This window comes from Chiloscyllium plagiosum, unplaced genomic scaffold (assembly GCF_037043375.1).
Source record: "Chiloscyllium plagiosum isolate Xiang-an unplaced genomic scaffold, Cpla_swu_hap1 HiC_scaffold_45, whole genome shotgun sequence".
NCBI classification, from domain to species: domain Eukaryota; kingdom Metazoa; phylum Chordata; class Chondrichthyes; order Orectolobiformes; family Hemiscylliidae; genus Chiloscyllium; species Chiloscyllium plagiosum.
In genome coordinates this window covers 16,393,860-16,413,344 of record NW_028270183.1, presented here as the reverse complement: position 1 = coordinate 16,413,344, position 19,485 = coordinate 16,393,860, and the positions used below count along the sequence as shown (strand labels likewise).

At 56.6% G+C, this 19,485-nt stretch overlaps 1 protein-coding gene across 1 annotated transcript in view; it reads right to left on the bottom strand.

Annotated features, from left to right (window-relative positions):
- The window catches only part of LOC122548084 (podocan-like protein 1), a 99,014-nt gene that overhangs the window by 35,102 nt on the left and 44,427 nt on the right, over positions 1-19,485 (bottom strand). The window contains exon 2 of the mRNA XM_087983382.1: positions 839-1,066. Within this exon, the coding sequence (XP_087839508.1) occupies positions 839-1,066 (228 nt within the window). The remainder of the gene's footprint in view (positions 1-838; positions 1,067-19,485) is intronic.

The following is a 19,485-nucleotide window of genomic DNA, read 5'->3' as shown; positions in this document are numbered from 1 at the left end:
GGTGTAGGGTTATGGAGGTACAGTGTGGTGCAGGGTTATGGAGGTACAGTGTGTTGTAGGGTTATGGAGGTACAGTGTGGTGTAGGGTTATAGAGGTACAGTGTGTTGTAGGGTTATGGAGGTACAGTGAGGTACAGGGTTATGGAGGTACAGTGTGGTGCAGGGTTATGGAGGTACATTGTGGTGCAGGGTTGTGGAGGTATATTGTGGTGTAGGGTTATGGAGGTACAGTGTGTTGTAGGGTTATGGAGGTACAGTGTGGTGTAGGGTTATGGAAGTACAGTGTGGTGTAGGGTTATGGAGGTACAGTGTGTTGTAGGGTTATGGAGGTACAGTGTGGTGTAGGGTTATGGAGGTACAGTGAGGTACGGGGTTATGGAGGTACAGTGTGGTGCAGGGTTATGGAGGTACAGTGTGGTGCAGGGTTATGGAGGTACAGTGTGGTGTAGGGTTATGGAAGTACAGTGTGGTGTAGGGTTATGGAGGTACAGTGTGTTGTAGGGTTATGGAGGTACAGTGAGGTACAGGGTTATGGAGGTACAGTGTGGTGCAGGGTTATGGAGGTACAGTGTGGTGCAGGGTTGTGGAGGTATATTGTGGTGTAGGGTTATGGAGGTACAGTGAGGTACAGGGTTGTGGAGGTACAGTGTGGTGCAGGGTTATGGAGGTACAGTGTGGTGTAGGGTTGTGGAGGTATATTGTGGTGTAGAGTTATTGAGGTACATTGTGGTGCAGGGTTGTGGAGGTATATTGTGGTGTAGGGTTATGGAGGTACAGTATGGTGCATGGTTCCTGCTCCAAGTGGCATCCCTGATGCCTCCCTGATGGGTTTGCCTACCTGCAGGGCCAGGTGCTGGGTATCTGCTGATAGGTTCCTCGGGAAGGTGCTGAGGTCCACCCCACTGCAGTCCACTGTTGCTTCCGAGGTGCAGACACACCTGAGCGGGCACCTGTCCCGCTGCTCTGCTGCTGATCCTGAGGTGGTGTTTTTCTTGTCTCTGCTAAAGGCAGGCAGGATGGCGAGGGCCCCGGTGAGGCAAAGGAGCAGCAGAGACTGGCCCACCATCTGCAGGGGAGCGAGGGTGGGCGGGAGCCAGCCAGGGGGAGAACAGACACATTTTGAGATTGGATTCAACTGCAAGAAGGTGATCTACGCTGCTCCCTGCTGCCTCATTCTGGACCAAGCCAACCCCAGTCCCCTCACATTTTGAATACACTGTCCTAAAAGCTCATCCGTTCCCCTTTCTCACTCTCTCTGGTGGGGAACGCCTTGGCCTAGTGGTTTTACTGCTCTTAATCCTGAATGATCTGGGGACCTGGGCTCAAATCCCCCCACCGCAGATGATGGAATTTGACTTCTGTGACAAGAATCTGGAATTAAAACTCTGGTGAAACCATTGTCGGGGAAAAAAACGCATCTGGGTCACTCATATCTTTCCAGGAGGGAACTTGCCATCGTCACCTGGTCTTGTCTATATCTGACTCCAGATTGACAGCAATATGGCTGACATTTAACAGCCCTCTGGTCAATTAGGGATGGACAATAAACAGCGGCCTAGACAGCAACGCCCTCATGCCATGAATATTTTTAAAAACTTGTATTTTTGTCATGCCTCACAGGACCTCTTCGCAAGAAGATAAGGCCACACAGAAGCAGGAAGTTCAGAATTGTTTCCCACTCCCTGTGGAAGTCAGGAGCAGGATGCAGTGTCTGTCCCAGCACCAAGCCCTACAGCTCACCCCTATCCCCAGCACTGACCGTTAATCACAACTACCTCGATTGCTCTACCCAGAAGTGAGAATGGCTGTTCCGGCAGTGTGGAGCGAAGCAGAATATTCCTGGAAATCTCCATGGGGTGAGGGGAAAGATGGGGCTAACGTTCCTTCAGTCAGAACCAAAGAGTTCGGGTGCCCCTGTTTAAGGAGAAGTTGGAGTCAAAGAGCATGGTGCTGGAAACGCACAGCAGGTCTGGCAGCATCTGAGGAGCAGGAGAATCAACGTTTCGGGTATACGCCCTTCAGGAATGCAGGTTTTGTTCTGCAGCAAACATTTCTGTTCATGGTTCAGCAGCAAACCCCTCCCTCTCTGAATAATAAACAATCGTCACTTTACTTGGTGTGGTATGTAGCCAAGACGAAGGGGAACAGATACAGTCCACGGCTGAGAGTGTGTGTTCGTGTGTGTTTGTGTGTGTGAGAGAGGGTGTGTGTGTGTGTATGGGTGTGTGTGTGTGTATGGGGTGCATGTGTGTGTGCATATGTCTGTGTGTGTGTATGGCATGTGTCTGTGTGCATGTGTGTGTGTATGTGTGCGCATGTGTGTGTCCGTGTGTATCTGTTTTGTGTGTGTGCATGAGTATGTGTGTATGATGTGTGTGTGTGTGCTCGTGTGTTTATGATGTGTGTGTATGGTGTGTGTGTGTGTGTGTATGGTGTTTGTGTGCATGTGTGTGTATATGATATGTGTGTAAGGTGTGTGTGTGTGCATCTGTGTATGCGTGTGTGTCTGTGTGTGGTGTGTGTGTGTGTGTGGGTATGATGTGTGTGTGCATCTGTGTGTATGTCTGTGTGTGTGCGTCTGTGTGTGGTGTCTGTGTGTGGGGGTGAGATCTGTGTGTCTGTGGGGTGTGTGTGTGCGTGGGGCTGTCTGTGTGTATATGTGTGTGTGTCTGTGTGCGAGTGTGTGTGAGTGTGTGTGTGTATGGTGTGTGTGTGTATGTGTGTGTCTGTATGTTTGTGTGTGTTGGTGTGTGTGGGGTGTGTGCGTATGTGTATGGTGTGTGTGTATCTGTGCATGTGTGTGTGTGTCTGTATGTGTGTGCATCTGTGTGTGGGGGGTGTGCGTGTGTCTGTGTGTAGGGGTGAGTGTGTGTGGGGGGGCTGTCTGTGTGTGTGAGTGTGTGTCTGTGTGTGTATGTCTGTGTGTGTATGGTGTGTCTGTATGCCTGTGTGTTGGTGTGAGTGGGGTGTGTGCGTATGTGTATGGTGTGTGTGTGTCTGTGTGTGTATGTCTGTGTGTGTCTGACTGTGTGTGTATATGTGCGTGAGTGTGGGGGGGCTGTCTGTGTGTGTGAGTGGGTGTCTGTGTGTGTATGTCTGTGTGTGTATGGTGTGTGTGTATGCCTGTATGTTTGTGTGTGTTGGTGTGAGTGGGGTGTGTGCGTATGTGTATGGTGTGTGTGAATGTCTGTGTGTGTGTCTGACTGTGTGTGTATATATGTGTGAGTGGGGTGTGTGTGGGTGTGAGTGGGGTGGGTGTGAGTGGGGTGTGTGTGAGTGTGTGTGTGTGAGTTGTCAGACAGGTATATAGCCAGCTGACCAATCATTGGGAGGGTCAGTCAGAGAGGAAACACCCTCACGTCTCTCAGAGCACCGTGTGCTGTGATTGATGAGATTAGATGGGATTTTATAAACATACCTCAGCGATGGAACAGGCTGCTAACACGTGACTGTAGGCGTGGCCGCCCGATCTCATTGGGACGTTGAAGATTTGACAGGGGGATGCTGTTTTCACTGGTGAGGGCTCCCAGAACGATGGTTTATTGAAAACTGAAGAGCCCGTCTGTTCAGGTGTGCACTTGTTCACCCAAAGAGCGGGGGTGATTTATGACAATGACGGCGAGGAGGCTGGAGATTCGGAATAAAAACAAGGACAGTGCTGGAGAAACTCAGCAGGTCTGGTCTGGCAGCATCTGTGGAGAGAGATCAACCCTCCCTCAAACACCGCTGCTACTCTCTGGGTGTTCATTAGAAATTCAAAAATTTAGATCAATGGTGTTTTGTTAGATGAAGATTTTTTTTTTGAATTACCTTTTATGGTATGGGGACATCCCTGGCAAGACTGGCATTAATGACCTGTCCCGAGATGCCCTTGAACTTTAGATAGAATCCCTACAGTGTGGAAACAGACCCTTCAGCCCAACAAGCCCACACTGACCCTCCGAAGAGTAACCTACCCAGACCCATTCCCCTACCCTGTATTTACCCCTGATTAATGCACCTAACCTCGGCATCCTTGAGCATTATGGGCAATTTAGCATGGCCAATCCACCCTAACCTGCACATCCCTGAGCACTATGGGTAATTTAGCATGGCCAATCCACCCTAACCTGCACATCCCTGAACACTATGGGGCAATTTAGCATGGCCAATCCACCCTAACCTACACATCCCTGAACACTATGGGTAATTTAGCATGGCCAATCCATCCTAACCTACACATCCCTGAACACTATGGGTAATTTAGCATGGCCAATCCATCCTAACCTGCACATCCCTGAGCACTATGGGCAATTTAGCATGGCTAATACACCCTAACCTACACATCCCTGAATACTATGGGCAATTTAGCATGGACAATCCACCCTAACCTGCACACCTTTGGACTGTGGGAGGAAACCAGAGCACCCGGAGGAAACCCACACAGACACGAGGAGAACGTACAAACTCCACACAGGTAGTCGCTGAGGGTGGACTCGAACCCGGGTCCCAGGCACTGTGAGGCAGCCGTACTAATCACTGAGCCATCGTGCCACCCCAGTAGCTGAGTGGCTTAATTGTCTTTCTCAGAGGAGGCAGCTCGGAGTCAAACCACATGGCTGTGGGACTGGAGTCACATGTAGGCCAGACCAGGTAAAGATGGCGGATCTCCTTCCCAAAAGGACATCAGTGACCCAGATTGTGGGGCTTGTGCATCAATCGATGACCGTTCTCTTAGACACCATCACCAACGCCCGCTTTCAGTTTGAGATTCTGTGTATTTGGTTCCGGTTCCACTAGCTGTCATGGTGGGGATTTAAACCAAGGTACTCAGAACATTTGCCCGGTCCTCTGGATTATTAGTTCAGTCCGTTGTGTTGACGTACAGAGCAGCCATGTTTGATTCAATGAGGGAGTGAGAAGATGGGCTGAATGTCCTCCTTTGGTCCCTGAGATTTCACTGTGGTATCAGAGATCAGACCCATTGACAATGCAAAGAACGAGGAGTGCTGGGACTGCCCCTTCAGTCCAGGCACCATTCCCAGTGGCCACATTTCCTGACTGTGGCGCCTGCTCTGTGTGAGCACATACCGCCAGACAGACAGACCCCCTGGGAAAGGGGCCGTGGATGGAAACAGGTACAGCATCATCCCAGACACAGCCGTCTCCCATAACACCGTCTTGTTCATGCATTGGCGCAATCAGTAATGTCATTCAGAATCCCTACTGTGTAGATACAGGCCATTCGGCCCAGCAAGTTCACACTGACCCGAAGAGCAGCGTCCAGCCCTCTGCCCTATCCCTGTAACCCTACGATACCCACTGCACATGCAGAGCCCCCAGAGGAAATGCACACAGACACGAGGAGAATGTGCAAACTAAACACAGACAGTCGCTCGAGGGTGACAGCGAGGCCGGAGGTCAATCAGGGACCTGTCATTATGCAACTCTCATACATAACAGACACCAAGACAGTAATGATAGAGCAGCACTCCCTCAGCACTGACCCTCTGACAGTGCAGCACTCCCTCAGCACTGACCCTCTGACAGTGCAGCACTCCCACAGTACTGACACTCTGACAATGCGGCACTCCCTCAGCACTGACACTCTGACAATGCGGCACTCCCTCAGCAGTGACCCTCTGACAGTGCGGCACTCCCACAGTACTGACACTCTGACAATGCGGCACTCCCTCAGCACTGACACTCTGACAATGTGGCACTCCCTCAGCAATGACCCTCTGACAGTGCAGCACTCCCTCAGCACTGACCCTCTGACAATGCGGCCCTCCCTCAGCACTGACCCTCTGACAGTGCAGCACTCCCTCAGCACTGACCCTCTGACAGTGCAGCACTCCCACAGTACTGACACTCCGACAGTGCGGCACTCCCTCAGTTCTCACCCTCTGACAGTGCAGCACTCCCACAGTACTGACCCTCTGACAATGCGGCCCTCCCTCAGCACTGACCGTCTGACAGTGCGGCACTCCCTCAGTACTGACAGTGCGGCACTCCCTCAGCATTGACAATCTGAGAGAGCGGCACTCCCTCAGCATTGACCCTCTGACAGTGCGGCACTCCCTCAGTACTGACCCTCTAACAGTGCGGCACTCCCTCAGCACTGACCGTCTGACAGCGCGGCACCCGTTCAGCACTGACTCTCTGACAGTGCGGCACTCGCTCAGCACTGTCCCTCCGACAGTGCAGCACTCCCTCAGCACTGACCGTCTGACAGTGCGGCACTCCCTCAGCAATAACCATCTGACAGTGCGGCACTCCCACAGCACTGACCATCTGACAGTGCGGCACTCCCTCAGCACTGAACCTCTGACAGTGCGGCACTCCCTCAGTACTGACACTCCGACAGTGCAGCACTCCCACAGCACTGACCCTCCGACAGTGCGGCACTCCCTCAGCAATAACCATCTAACAGTGCGGCACTCCCACAGCACTGACCCTCCGACAGTGCGGCACTCCCTCAGCACTGACCCTCTGACAGTGCGGCACTCCCTCAGTACTGACACTCCGACAGTGCGGCACTCCCTCAGTTCTCACCCTCTGACAGTGCAGCACTCCCACAGTACTGACCCTCTGACAATGCGGCCCTCCCTCAGCACTGACCATCTGACAGTGCGGCACTCCCTCAGTACTGACAGTGCGGCACTCCCTCAGCATTGACAATCTGAGAGAGCGGCACTCCCTCAGCACTGCCCATCTGACAGTGCGGCATTCCCTCAGCACTGACCTTCTGACAGTGCGGCACTCCCTCAGTATTGACACTCCGACAGTGCAGCACTCCCACAGTACTGACCCTCCGACAGTGCGGCACTCCCTCAGCAATAACCATCTGACAGTGCGGCACTCCCACAGCACTGACCCTCCGACAGTGCAGCACTCCCTCAGCACTGACCCTCTGACAGTGGGGCACTCCCTCAGTACTCACCCTCTGACAGTGCAGCACTCCCTCAGCACTGACCCTCTGACAATGCGGCCCACCCTCAGCACTGACCATCTGACAGTGCGGCACTCCCTCAGTACTGACCATCTGACTGTGCGGCACTCCCTCAGTACTGACAGTGCGGCACTCCCTCAGCATTGACAATCTGAGAGAGCGTCACTCCCTCAGCACTGCCCATCTGACAGTGCGGCACTCCCTCAGCACTGACCCTCTGACAGTGCGGCACTCCCTCAGTACTGACACTCTGACAGTGCGGCACTCCCTCAGCACTGACCCTCTGACAGTGCGGCACTCCCTCAGCACTGACCCTCTGACAGTGCGGCACTCCCTCAGCACTGACCCTCTGTCAGTGCAGCACTCTTTCAGTACTGACCTTCTGAGAGTGCAGCATTCCCACAGTACTGACACACTGACAGTGCAGCACTCCCTCAGTACTGACCCGCTGACAGTGCGGTGCTCCCTCAGCACTGACCCTCCGACAGTGCTGCACTCACACAGTAATGACACTCTGAAAGTGCGGCACACCCTCAGTACTGACCCTCTGACAGTGCGGCACACCCTCAGTACTGACCCTCTGACAGTGCAGCACTCCCTCAGCACTGACCCTCAAGACAGAGCGGCACTCCCTCAGCACTGGCCATCTGACAGTGCGGCACTCCCTCAGTACTGACACTCCGACAGTGCAGCACTCCCACAGCACTTACCGTCCGACAGTGCGGCACTCCCTCAGCAATAACCATCTGACAGTGCGGCACTCCCACAGCACTGACCCTCCGACAGTGCGGCACTCCCTCAGTACTGACACTCCGACAGTGCAGCACTCCCACAGCACTTACCGTCCGACAGTGCGGCACTCCCTCAGCAATAACCATCTGACAGTGCGGCACTCCCACAGCACTGACCCTCCGACAGTGCAGCACTCCCTCAGCACTGACCCTCAAGACAGAGCGGCACTCCCTCAGCACTGGCCATCTGACAGTGCGGCACTCCCACAGCACTGACCCTCCGACAGTGCAGCACTCCCTCAGCACTGAACCTCTGACAGTGCGACACTCCCTCAGTACTGACACTCTGACAGTGCGGCACTCCCTCAGTACTCACCCTCTGACAGTGCAGCACTCCCTCAGCACTGACCCTCTGACAATGCAGCCCTCCCTCAGCACTGACCATCTGACAGTGCGGCACTCCCTCAGTACTGACAGTGCGGCACTCCCTCAGCATTGACAATCTGAGAGAGCGGCACTCCCTCAGCACTGCCCATCTGACAGTGCGGCACTCCCTCAGCACTGACCCTCTGACAGTGCGGCACTCCCTCAGTACTGACCCTCTGACAGTGCGGCACTCCCTCAGCACTGACCCTCTGACAGTGCGGCACTCCCTCAGTACTGACTCTCTGACAGTGCAGCACTCCCACAGCACTGACCATCTGACAGTGCGGCACTCCCTCAGCACTGACCGTCTGACAGTGCGGCACTCCCTCAGTACTGATCATCTGACAGTGCGGCACTCCCTCAGCACTGACCCTCTGTCAGTGCAGCACTCTTTCAGTACTGACCTTCTGAGAGTGCAGCATTCCCACAGTACTGACACACTGACAGTGCAGCACTCCCTCAGTACTGACCCTCCGACAGTGCGGCACTCCCTCAGCACTGACCCTCTGACAGTGCGGCACTCCCTCAGCACTGACCCTCTGACAGTGCGGCACTCCCTCAGTGCTGACCCTCTGACAGTGCGGCACTCCCTCAGCACTGACCCTCTGTCAGTGCAGCACTCTTTCAGTACTGACCTTCTGAGAGTGCAGCATTCCCACAGTACTGACACAGTGACAGTGCAGCACTCCCTCAGTACTGACCCGCTGACGGTGCGGCGCACCCTCAGCACTGACCCTCCGACATTGCTGAACTCACACAGTAATGACACTCTGAAAGTGCGGCACACCCTCAGTACTGACCCACTGACAGTGCGGCACTCCCTCAGTACTGGCCCTCTGACAGTGCAGCACTCCCTCAGCACTGACCCTCAAGACAGAGCGGCACTCCCTCAGCACTGGCCATCTGACAGTGCGGCACTCCCTCAGCACTGACCCTCTGACAGTGCGGCACTCCCTCAGTACTGATCATCTGACAGTGCGGCACTCCCTCAGCACTGACCCTCTGTCAGTGCAGCACTCTTTCAGTACTGACCTTCTGAGAGTGCAGCATTCCCACAGTACTGACACACTGACAGTGCAGCACTCCCTCAGTACTGACCCTCCGACAGTGCGGCACTCCCTCAGCACTGACCCTCTGACAGTGCGGCACTCCCTCAGTACTGACAATCCGACAGTGCGGCACTCCCTCAGTACTCACCCTCTGACAGTGCAGCACTCTCACTGTATTGACCCTCTGACAATGCGGCCCTCCCTCAGCACTGACCATCTGACAGTGCGGCACTCCCTCAGTACTGACAGTGCGGCACTCCCTCAGCATTGACAATCTGAGAGAGCGGCACTCCCTCAGCACTGCCCATCTGACAGTGCGGCACTCCCTCAGCACTAACCTTCTGACAGTGCGGCACTACCTCAGTACTGACACTCCGACAGTGCAGCACTCCCACAGCACTGACCCTCCGACAGTGCGGCACTCCCTCAGCAATAACCATCTGACAGTGCGGCACTCCCACATCACTGACCCTCCGACAGTGCAGCACTCCCTCAGCACTGACCCTCTGACAGTGCGGCACTCCCTCAGTACTGACACTCCGACAGTGCGGCACTCCCTCAGTACTCACCCTCTGTCAGTGCAGCACTCCCTCAGCACTGACCCTCTGACAATGCGGCCCTCCCTCAGCACTGACCATCTGACAGTGCGGCACTCCCTCAGTACTGACCATCTGACTATGCGGCACTCCCTCAGTACTGACAGTGCGGCACTCCCTCAGCATTGACAATCTGAGAAATCGGCACTCCCTCAGCACTGCCCATCTGACAGTGCGGCACTCCCTCAGCACTGACCCTCTGACAGTGCGGCACTCCCTCAGTGCTGACACTCTGACAGTGCGGCACTCCCTCAGCACTGACCCTCTGACAGTGCGGCACTCCCTCAGCACTGACCCTCTGTCAGTGCAGCACTCTTTCAGTACTGACCTTCTGAGAGTGCAGCATTCCCACAGTACTGACACACTGACAGTGCAGCACTCCCTCAGTACTGACCCGCTGACAGTGCGGCGCTACCTCAGCACTGACCCTCCGACAGTGCTGCACTCACACAGTAATGACACTCTGAAAGTGCGGCACACCCTCAGTACTGACCCTCTGACAGTGCGGCACTCCCTCAGTACTGGCCCTCTGACAGTGCAGCACTCCCTCAGTACTGACACTCCGACAGTGCAGCACTCCCACAGCACTTACCGTCCGACAGTGCGGCACTCCCTCAGCAATAACCATCTGACAGTGCGGCACTCCCACAGCACTGACCCTCCGACAGTGCAGGACTCCCTCAGCACTGACCCTCTGACAGTGCGACACTCCCTCAGTACTCACCCTCTGACAGTGCAGCACTCCCTCAGCACTGACCCTCTGACAATGCGGCCCTCCCTCAGCACTGACCATCTGACAGTGCGGCACTCCCTCAGCATTGACAATCTGAGAGAGCGGCACTCCCTCAGCACTGCCCATCTGACAGTGCGGCACTCCCTCAGCACTGACCCTCTGACAGTGCGGCACTCCCTCAGCACTGACCCTCTGACAGTGCGGCACTCCCTCAGTACTGACTCTCTGACAGTGCAGCACTCCCACAGCACTGACCATCTGACAGTGCGGCACTCCCTCAGCACTGACCCTCTGACAGTGCGGCACTCCCTCAGTACTGATCATCTGACAGTGCAGCACTCCCTCAGTACTGACCCTCTGACAGTGCAGCAATCCATCAGCACAGGCAATCTGTTAGTGCGGCGCATCCTCAGCACTGAGTCTCTGACAGTGCGGCACTCCCTCAGCACTGACCATCTGACAGTGCAGCACTCCCTCAGTACTGACACTGCGGCACTCCCTCAGCACTGCCCATCTGACAGTGCGGCACTCCCTCAGCACTGACCCTCTGAGAGTGAGGCACTCCCTCAGCACTGACCATCTGACAGTGCGGCACTCCCTCAGCACTGATCCTCTGACAGTGCGGCACTCCCACAGCACTGACCATCTGACAGTGCAGCATTCCCTCAGTACTGACAGTGCGGCACTCCCTCAGCACTGCCCATCTGACAGTGCGGCACTCCCACAGCACTGACCCTACGACAGTGCAGCACCCTCACAGCACTGACCCTACGACAGTGCGGCACTCCCTCAGCACTGACCATCTGATAGTGCGGCACTCCCTCAGTACTGACCATCTGACAGTGCAGCACTCCCTCAGCACTGACCATCTGACAGTGCTGCACTCCCACAGTACTGACACTCCAACAGCGCAACAATCCCTCAGTACTCACCCTCTGACAGTGCGGCACCCCCTCAGTACTGACCATCTGACAATGCGGCACTCCCTCAGCACTGACCATCTGAGAGTGCGACCCTCCCTCAGAACTGACCCTCTAACAGTGCAGCAGTCCCTCAGCACTGACCCTCTGACAGTGCAGCCCTCCCAAATCACTGACCCTCTGACAGTGCGGCACTCTCTCAGCAATAACCATCTGACAGTGCGGCACTCCCTCAGCACTGACCCTCTGACAATGCGGCACTCCCACAGCACTGATCCTCCGACAGTGCGGCACTCCCTCAGCAATAACCATCTGACAGTGCGGCACTCCCACAGCACTGACCCTCCGACAGTGCAGCACTCCCTCAGCACTGACCCTCTGACAGTGCGGCACTCCCTCAGTACTCACCCTCTGACAGTGCAGCACTCCCTCAGCACTGACCCTCTGACAATGCGGCCCTCCCTCAGCACTGACCATCTGACAGTGCGGCATTCCCTCAGTACTGACCATCTGACTGTGCGGCACTCCCTCAGTACTGACAGTGCGGCACTCCCTCAGCATTGACAATCTGAGAGAGAGGCACTCCCTCAGCACTGCCCATCTGACAGTGCAGCACTCCCTCAGCACTGACCCTCTGACAGTGCGGCACTCCCTCAGTACTGACACTCTGACAGTGCGGCACTCCCTCAGCACTGACCCTCTGACAGTGCGGCAGTCCCTCAGCACTGACCCTCTGTCAGTGCAGCACTCTTTCAGTACTGACCTTCTGAGAGTGCAGCATTCCCACAGTACTGACACACTGACAGTGCAGCACTCCCTCAGCACTGACCCTCAAGACAGAGCGGCACTCCCTCAGCACTGGCTATATGACAGTGCGGCACTCCCTCAGCACTGACCATTTGACAGTGCGGCACTCCCTCAGCACTGACCCTCTCACAGTGCGGCACTCCCTCAGCACAGACCATCTGACAGTGCGGCCCTCCCTCAGCAGTGACCCTCTGACCGTGCGGCACTCCATCAGCACTGACCCTCTAACAGTGCAGCACTCCCACAGTACTGACACTCTGACAGTGCGGCACACCCTCAACACTGACCCTCTGATAGAGCGGCACTCCCTCAGCACTGACCCTCTGACACTCCAGCACACCATCAGCACAGACCATCTGACAGTGCGGCACTCCCTCAGTACTGATCATCTGACAGTGCGGTACTCACTCAGTACTGACTCTCTGACAGTGCAGCACTCCCACAGCACTGACCATCTGACAGTGCGGCACTCCCTCAGCACTGACCCTCTGACAGTGCGGCACTCCCTCAGTACTGATCATCTAACAGTGCGGCACACCCTCAGTACTGACCCTCTGACAGTGCAGCACTCCATCAGCAGAGACCATCTGACAGTACGGCGCTTCCTCAGCACTGACTCTCTGTCAGTGCGGCACTCCCTCAGCACTGACCATCTGACAGTGCGGTACGCCCTCAGCACCGACCCTCTGACAGTGCGGCACTCCCACAGCACTGACCATCTGACAGTGCAGCATTCCCTCAGTACTGACAGTGCGGCACTCCCTCAGCACTGCCCATCTGACAGTGCGGCACTCCCACAGCACTGACCCTACGACAGTGCAGCACCCTCACAGCACTGACCCTACGACAGTGCGGCACTCCCTCAGCACTGACCATCTGATAGTGCGGCACTCCCTCAGTACTGACCATCTGACAGTGCAGCACTCCCTCAGCACTGACCATCTGACAGTGCTGCACTCCCACAGTACTGACACTCCAACAGCGCAACAATCCCTCAGTACTCACCCTCTGACAGTGCGGCACCCCCTCAGTACTGACCATCTGACAATGCGGCACTCCCTCAGCACTGACCATCTGAGAGTGCGACCCTCCCTCAGAACTGACCCTCTAACAGTGCAGCAGTCCCTCAGCACTGACCCTCTGACAGTGCAGCCCTCCCAAATCACTGACCCTCTGACAGTGCGGCACTCTCTCAGCAATAACCATCTGACAGTGCGGCACTCCCTCAGCACTGACCTTCTGACAATGCGGCACTCCCACAGCACTGATCCTCCGACAGTGCGGCACTCCCTCAGCAATAACCATCTGACAGTGCGGCACTCCCACAGCACTGACCCTCCGACAGTGCAGCACTCCCTCAGCACTGACAGTGCGGCACTCCCTCAGTACTCACCCTCTGACAGTGCAGCACTCCCTCAGCACTGACCCTCTGACAATGCGGCCCTCCCTCAGCACTGACCATCTGACAGTGCGGCATTCCCTCAGTACTGACCATCTGACTGTGCGGCACTCCCTCAGTACTGACAGTGCGGCACTCCCTCAGCATTGACAATCTGAGAGAGAGGCACTCCCTCAGCACTGCCCATCTGACAGTGCAGCACTCCCTCAGCACTGACCCTCTGACAGTGCGGCACTCCCTCAGTACTGACACTCTGACAGTGCGGCACTCCCTCAGCACTGACCCTCTGACAGTGCGGCAGTCCCTCAGCACTGACCCTCTGTCAGTGCAGCACTCCCTCAGTACTGACACTCTAAAAGTGCGGCACTCCCTCAGTACTGACCCTCTGACAGTGCGGCACACCCTCAGTACTGACCCTCTGACAGTGCAGCACTCCCTCAGCACTGACCCTCAAGACAGAGCGGCACTCCCTCAGCACTGGCCATCTGACAGTGCGGCACTCCCTCAGCACTGACCATTTGACAGTGCGGCACTCCCTCAGCACTGACACTCTCACAGTGCGGCACTCCTCAGCACAGACCATCTGACAGTGCGGCCCTCCCTCAGCAGTGACCCTCTGACCGTGCGGCACTCCATCAGCACTGACCCTCTAACAGTGCAGCACTCCCACAGTACTGACACTCTGACAGTGCGGCACACCCTCATTACTGACCCTCTGATAGAGCGGCACTCCCTCAGTACTGACATTCTGACAGTGCGGCACTCCCTCAACACTGACCCTCTGATAGAGCGGCACTCCCTCAGCACTGACCCTCTGACACTCCAGCACACCATCAGCACAGACCATCTGACAGTGCGGCACTCCCTCAGTACTGATCATCTGACAGTGCGGTACTCACTCAGTACTGACTCTCTGACAGTGCAGCACTCCCACAGCACTGACCATCTGACAGTGCGGCACTCCCTCAGCACTGACCCTCTGACAGTGCGGCACTCCCTCAGTACTGATCATCTAACAGTGCGGCACTCCCTCAGTACTGACCCTCTGACAGTGCAGCACTCCATCAGCAGAGACCATCTGACAGTACGGCGCTTCCTCAGCACTGACTCTCTGTCAGTGCGGCACTCCCTCAGCACTGCCCATCTGACAGTGCGGCACTCCCTCAGCACTGACCATCTGACAGTGCGGTACGCCCTCAGCACCGACCCTCTGACAGTGCGGCACTCCCACAGCACTGACCATCTGACAGTGCAGCACTCCCTCAGTACTGACCCTCTGACAGTGCGGCACTCGCTCAACACTGACCCTCTGACAGTGCGGGATACCCTCAGCACTGACCCTCTGACAGTGCAGCACTCCCTCAGCATTGACCCTCTGACAGTGCAGTACTCCCTCAGCAGTGACTCTCTGACAGTGCAGCACTCGCTCAACACTGACCCTCTGACAGTGCGGCATACCCTCAGCACTGACCCTCTGACAGTGCAGCACCCCCTCAGCACTGACCCTCTGACAGTGCAGCACTCCCACAGTACTGACACTCTGACAGTGCGCCACTCCCTCAACACTGACCCTCAGACAGTGCGGCACTCCCTCAGTACTGACTCCCTGACTGTGCAGCATTCCCACAGCCCTGACACACGGTGCGGCACTCCCTCAGTACTGACATTCTGACAGTGCAGCACTCCGTCAGCACTGACCCTCTGACTGTGCAGCACTCCCACAGTACTGACATTCTGACAGTGCGGCACACCCTCAGTACTGACTCTATGAAAGAGCGACACTCCCTCAGCACTGACCCTCTGATAGAGCGGCACTCCCTCAGCACTGACCCGCTGACAGAGCAGCACTCCCTCAGTACTGACACTCTGACAGTGCAACACTCCCTCAGCACTGACCCTCTGATAGAGCAGCACTCCATCAGAACAGACCTTCTGACAGTGCGGTGCTCCCTCAGCACTGACTCTCTGACAGTGCGGCACTCCCTTAGTACTGATCATCTGACAGTGCGGCACTCACTCAGTACTGACTCTCTGACAGTGCAGCACTGACCATCTGACAGTGCGGCACTCCCTCAGCACTGACCCTCTGACAGTGCGGCACTCCCTCAGTACTGATCATCTGACAGTGCAGCACTCCCTCAGTACTGACCCTCTGACAGTGCAGCACTCCATCAGCACAGACCATCTGATAGTAAGGCACTTCCTCAGCACTGACTCTCTGACAGTGCGTCACTCCCTCAGCACTGACCATCTGACAGTGCGGCACTCCCTCAGTACTGACACTGCGGCAGTCCCTCAGCACTGCCCATCTGACAGTGCGGCACTCCCTCAGCACTGACCCTCTGAGAGTGAGGCACTCCCTCAGCACTGACCATCTGACAGTGCGGCACTCCCTCAGCACTGATCCTCTGACAGTGCGGCACTCCTCAGCACTGACCATCTGACAGTGCAGCATTCCCTCAGTACTGACAGTGCGTCACTCCCTCAGCACTGCCTTTCTGACAGTGCGACACTCCCTCAGCAATGACCCTCTGAGAGTGCGGCACTCGCTCAGCACTGACCATCTGACAGTGCGGCACTCCCTCAGCACTGACCCTCTGACAGTGCTGCACTCCCTCAGCACTGACCCTCTGACAGTGCAGCACACCCTCATTACTGACCCTCTAACAGTGCGGCACTCGCTCAACACTGACCCCCTGACAGTGCGGCATAGCCTCATCATTGACCCTCTGACAGTGCAGCACTCCCTCAGCACTGACCCTCTGACAGTGCAGCACTCCCTCAGCAGTGACCCTCTGACAGTGCAGCACTCCCACAGTACTGACACTCTGACAATGCGGCACTCCCTCAGCACTGACCCTCTGACAGTGCAGCACTCCCTCAGTACTGACACTCTGACAGTGCAACACTCCCTCAGCACTGACCCTCTGACAGTGCAGCACTCCCTCAGCACTGACCCTCTGTCAGTGCGGCACTCCCTCAGTACTGACCCTCTGAGAGTGCAGCATTCCCACAGTACTGACACACTGATAGTGCGGCACTCCCTCAGTACTGACCCGCTGACAGTGCGGCGCTCCCTCAGCACTGACCCTCTGACAGTGCGTCGCTCCCTCAGCACTGACCCTCTGACAGTGCGGCGCTCCCTCAGCACTGACCCTCTGACAGTGCGGAGCTCCCTCAGCACTGACCCTCTGACAGTGCAGCACTCCCTCAGCACTGACCCTCTGACTGTGCAGCACTCCCACAGTACTGACATTCTGACAGTGCGGCACACCCTCAGTACTGACTCTATGAAAGAGCGGCACTCCCTCAGCACTGACCCTCTGATAGAGCGGCACTCCCTCAGCACTGACCCGCTGACAGAGCAGCACTCCATCAGAACAGACCTTCTGACAGTGCGGCGCTCCCTCAGCACTGACTCTCTGACAGTGCGGCACTCCCTCAGTACTGATCATCTGACAGTGCGGCGCTCCCTCAGCACTGACTCTCTGACAGTGCGGCACTCACTCAGTACTGACTCTCTGACAGTGCAGCACTATCTCAGTACTGACCCTCTGACAGTGCAGCACTCCATCAGCACAGACCATCTGATAGTGCGGCGCTTCCTCAGCACTGACTCTCTGACAGTGCGGCACTCCCTCAGCACTGACCATCTGACAGTGCGGCACTCCCTCAGTACTGACACTGCGGCACTCCCTCAGCACTGCCCATCTGACAGTGCGGCACTCCTTCAGCACTGACCCTCTGAGAGTGAGGCACTCCCTCAGCACTGACCATCTGACAGTGCGGCACTCCCTCAGCACTGATCTCTGACAGTGCGGCACTCCCTCACCACTGACCATCTGACAGTGCAGCATTCCCTCAGTACTGACAGTGCGGCACTCCCTCAGCACTGCCCATCTGACAGTGCGACACTCCCTCAGCAATGACCCTCTGAGAGTGCGGCACTCCCTCAGCACTGATCATCTGACAGTGCGGCACTCCCTCAGCACTGACCCTCTGACAGTGCGGCACTCCCTCAGCACTGACCCTCTGACAGTGCTGCACTCCCTCAGTACTGACCATCTGACAGTGCGGCACTCGCTCAACACTGACCCTCTGACAGTGCGGCATAGCCTCATCATTGACCCTCTGACAGTGCAGCACTCCCTCAGCACTGACCCTCTGACAGTGCAGCACTCCCTCAGCAGTGACCCTCTGACAGTGCAGCACTCCCACAGTACTGACACTCTGACAATGTGGCACTCCCTCAGCACTGACCCTCTGACAGTGCAGCACTCCCTCAGTACTGACACTCTGACAGTGCAACATTCCCTCAGCACTGACCCTCTGACAGTGCAGCACTCCCTCAGCACTGACTCTCTGTCAGTGCGGCACTCCCTCAGTACTGACCCTCTGAGAGTGCAGCATTCCCACAGTACTGACACACTGATAGTGCGGCACTCCCTCAGTACTGACCCGCTGACAGTGCGGCGCTCCCTCAGCACTGACCCTCTGACAGTGCGTCGCTCCCTCAGCACTGACCCTCTGACAGTGCGACGCTCCCTCAGCACTGACCCTCTGACAGTGCGGAGCTCCCTCAGCACTGACCCTCTGACAGTGCAGCACTCCCCTCAGCACTGACCCTCTGACAGTGCGGCACTCCCACACTAATGACACTCTGAATGTGCGGCACACCCTCAGTACTGACCCTCTGACAGTGCGGCACACCCTCAGTACTGACCCTCTGACAGTGCAGCACTCCCTCAGCACTGACCCTCATGACAGAGCGGCACTCCCTCAGCACTGACCATCTGACAGTGCGGCACTCCCTCAGCACTGACCCTCTGACAGTGCGGCCCTCCCACATTACTGACATTCTGACAGTGCGGCACTCCCTCAGTACTGACCCTCTGATAGTGCAGCACTCCCTCAGTACTGACTCTCTGACAGAGCGGCACTCCCTCACACTGACCATCTGACAGTGCGGCCCTCCCTCAGCACTGATCATCCCGATAGTGCCTCCCTCCCTCAGTACTGACCCTCTGACAGTGCAGCACTCCCTCAGTACTGACCCTCAAGACAGTGCGGCAGTCCCTCAGTACTGACCGTCTGACAGTGCGCACCCCCTCAGTACTGACCATGTGACAATGCGGCACTCCCTCAGTACTGACCATCTGACAGTGCGGTCCTCCCTCAGCACTGACCCTCTGACAGTGCGGCACTCCCTCAGCACTGACATTCTGACAGTGCAGCACTCCCACAGTACTGCCCCTCTGACATTGCAGCGCACACTCAGTACTGACCCTCTGACAGTGCGGCACTCCCTCAGCACTGACCATCTGACAGTGCGGCAGTCCCCTCAGCACTGACCCTCTGACAGTGCGGCACTCCCTCAGTACTGACCCTCTGACAATGCGCCACTCCCTCAGCACTGACCCTCCGACAGTGCGGCATTACCTCAGTACTGACACTCTAAAAGTGCGGCACTCCCTCAGCACTGACCATCTGACAGTGCGGCAATCCCTCAGCACTGATTATCTGACAGTGCGGCACTCCCTCAGCACTGACCCTCTGACAGTGCAGCACTCCCTCAGTACTGACACTCTGACAGTGCAACACTCCCACAGCACTGACCCTCTGTCAGTTCGGCCCACCCTCAGTACTGACCCTCTGACAGTGCAGCGATCCCTCAGCACTGACCCTCTGACAGTGCGGCCCTCCCACAGTACTAACATTCTGACAGTGCGGCACTCCCTCAGTACTGACCCTCCGATAGAGTGGCACTCCCTCAGCACTGACCCTCTGACTGTGCAGCACTCCCACAGTACTGACATTCTGACAGTGCAGCACTCCCTCAGTACTTACTCTCTGACAGTGCGGCACTCCCTCAGCACTGACCATCTGACAGTGC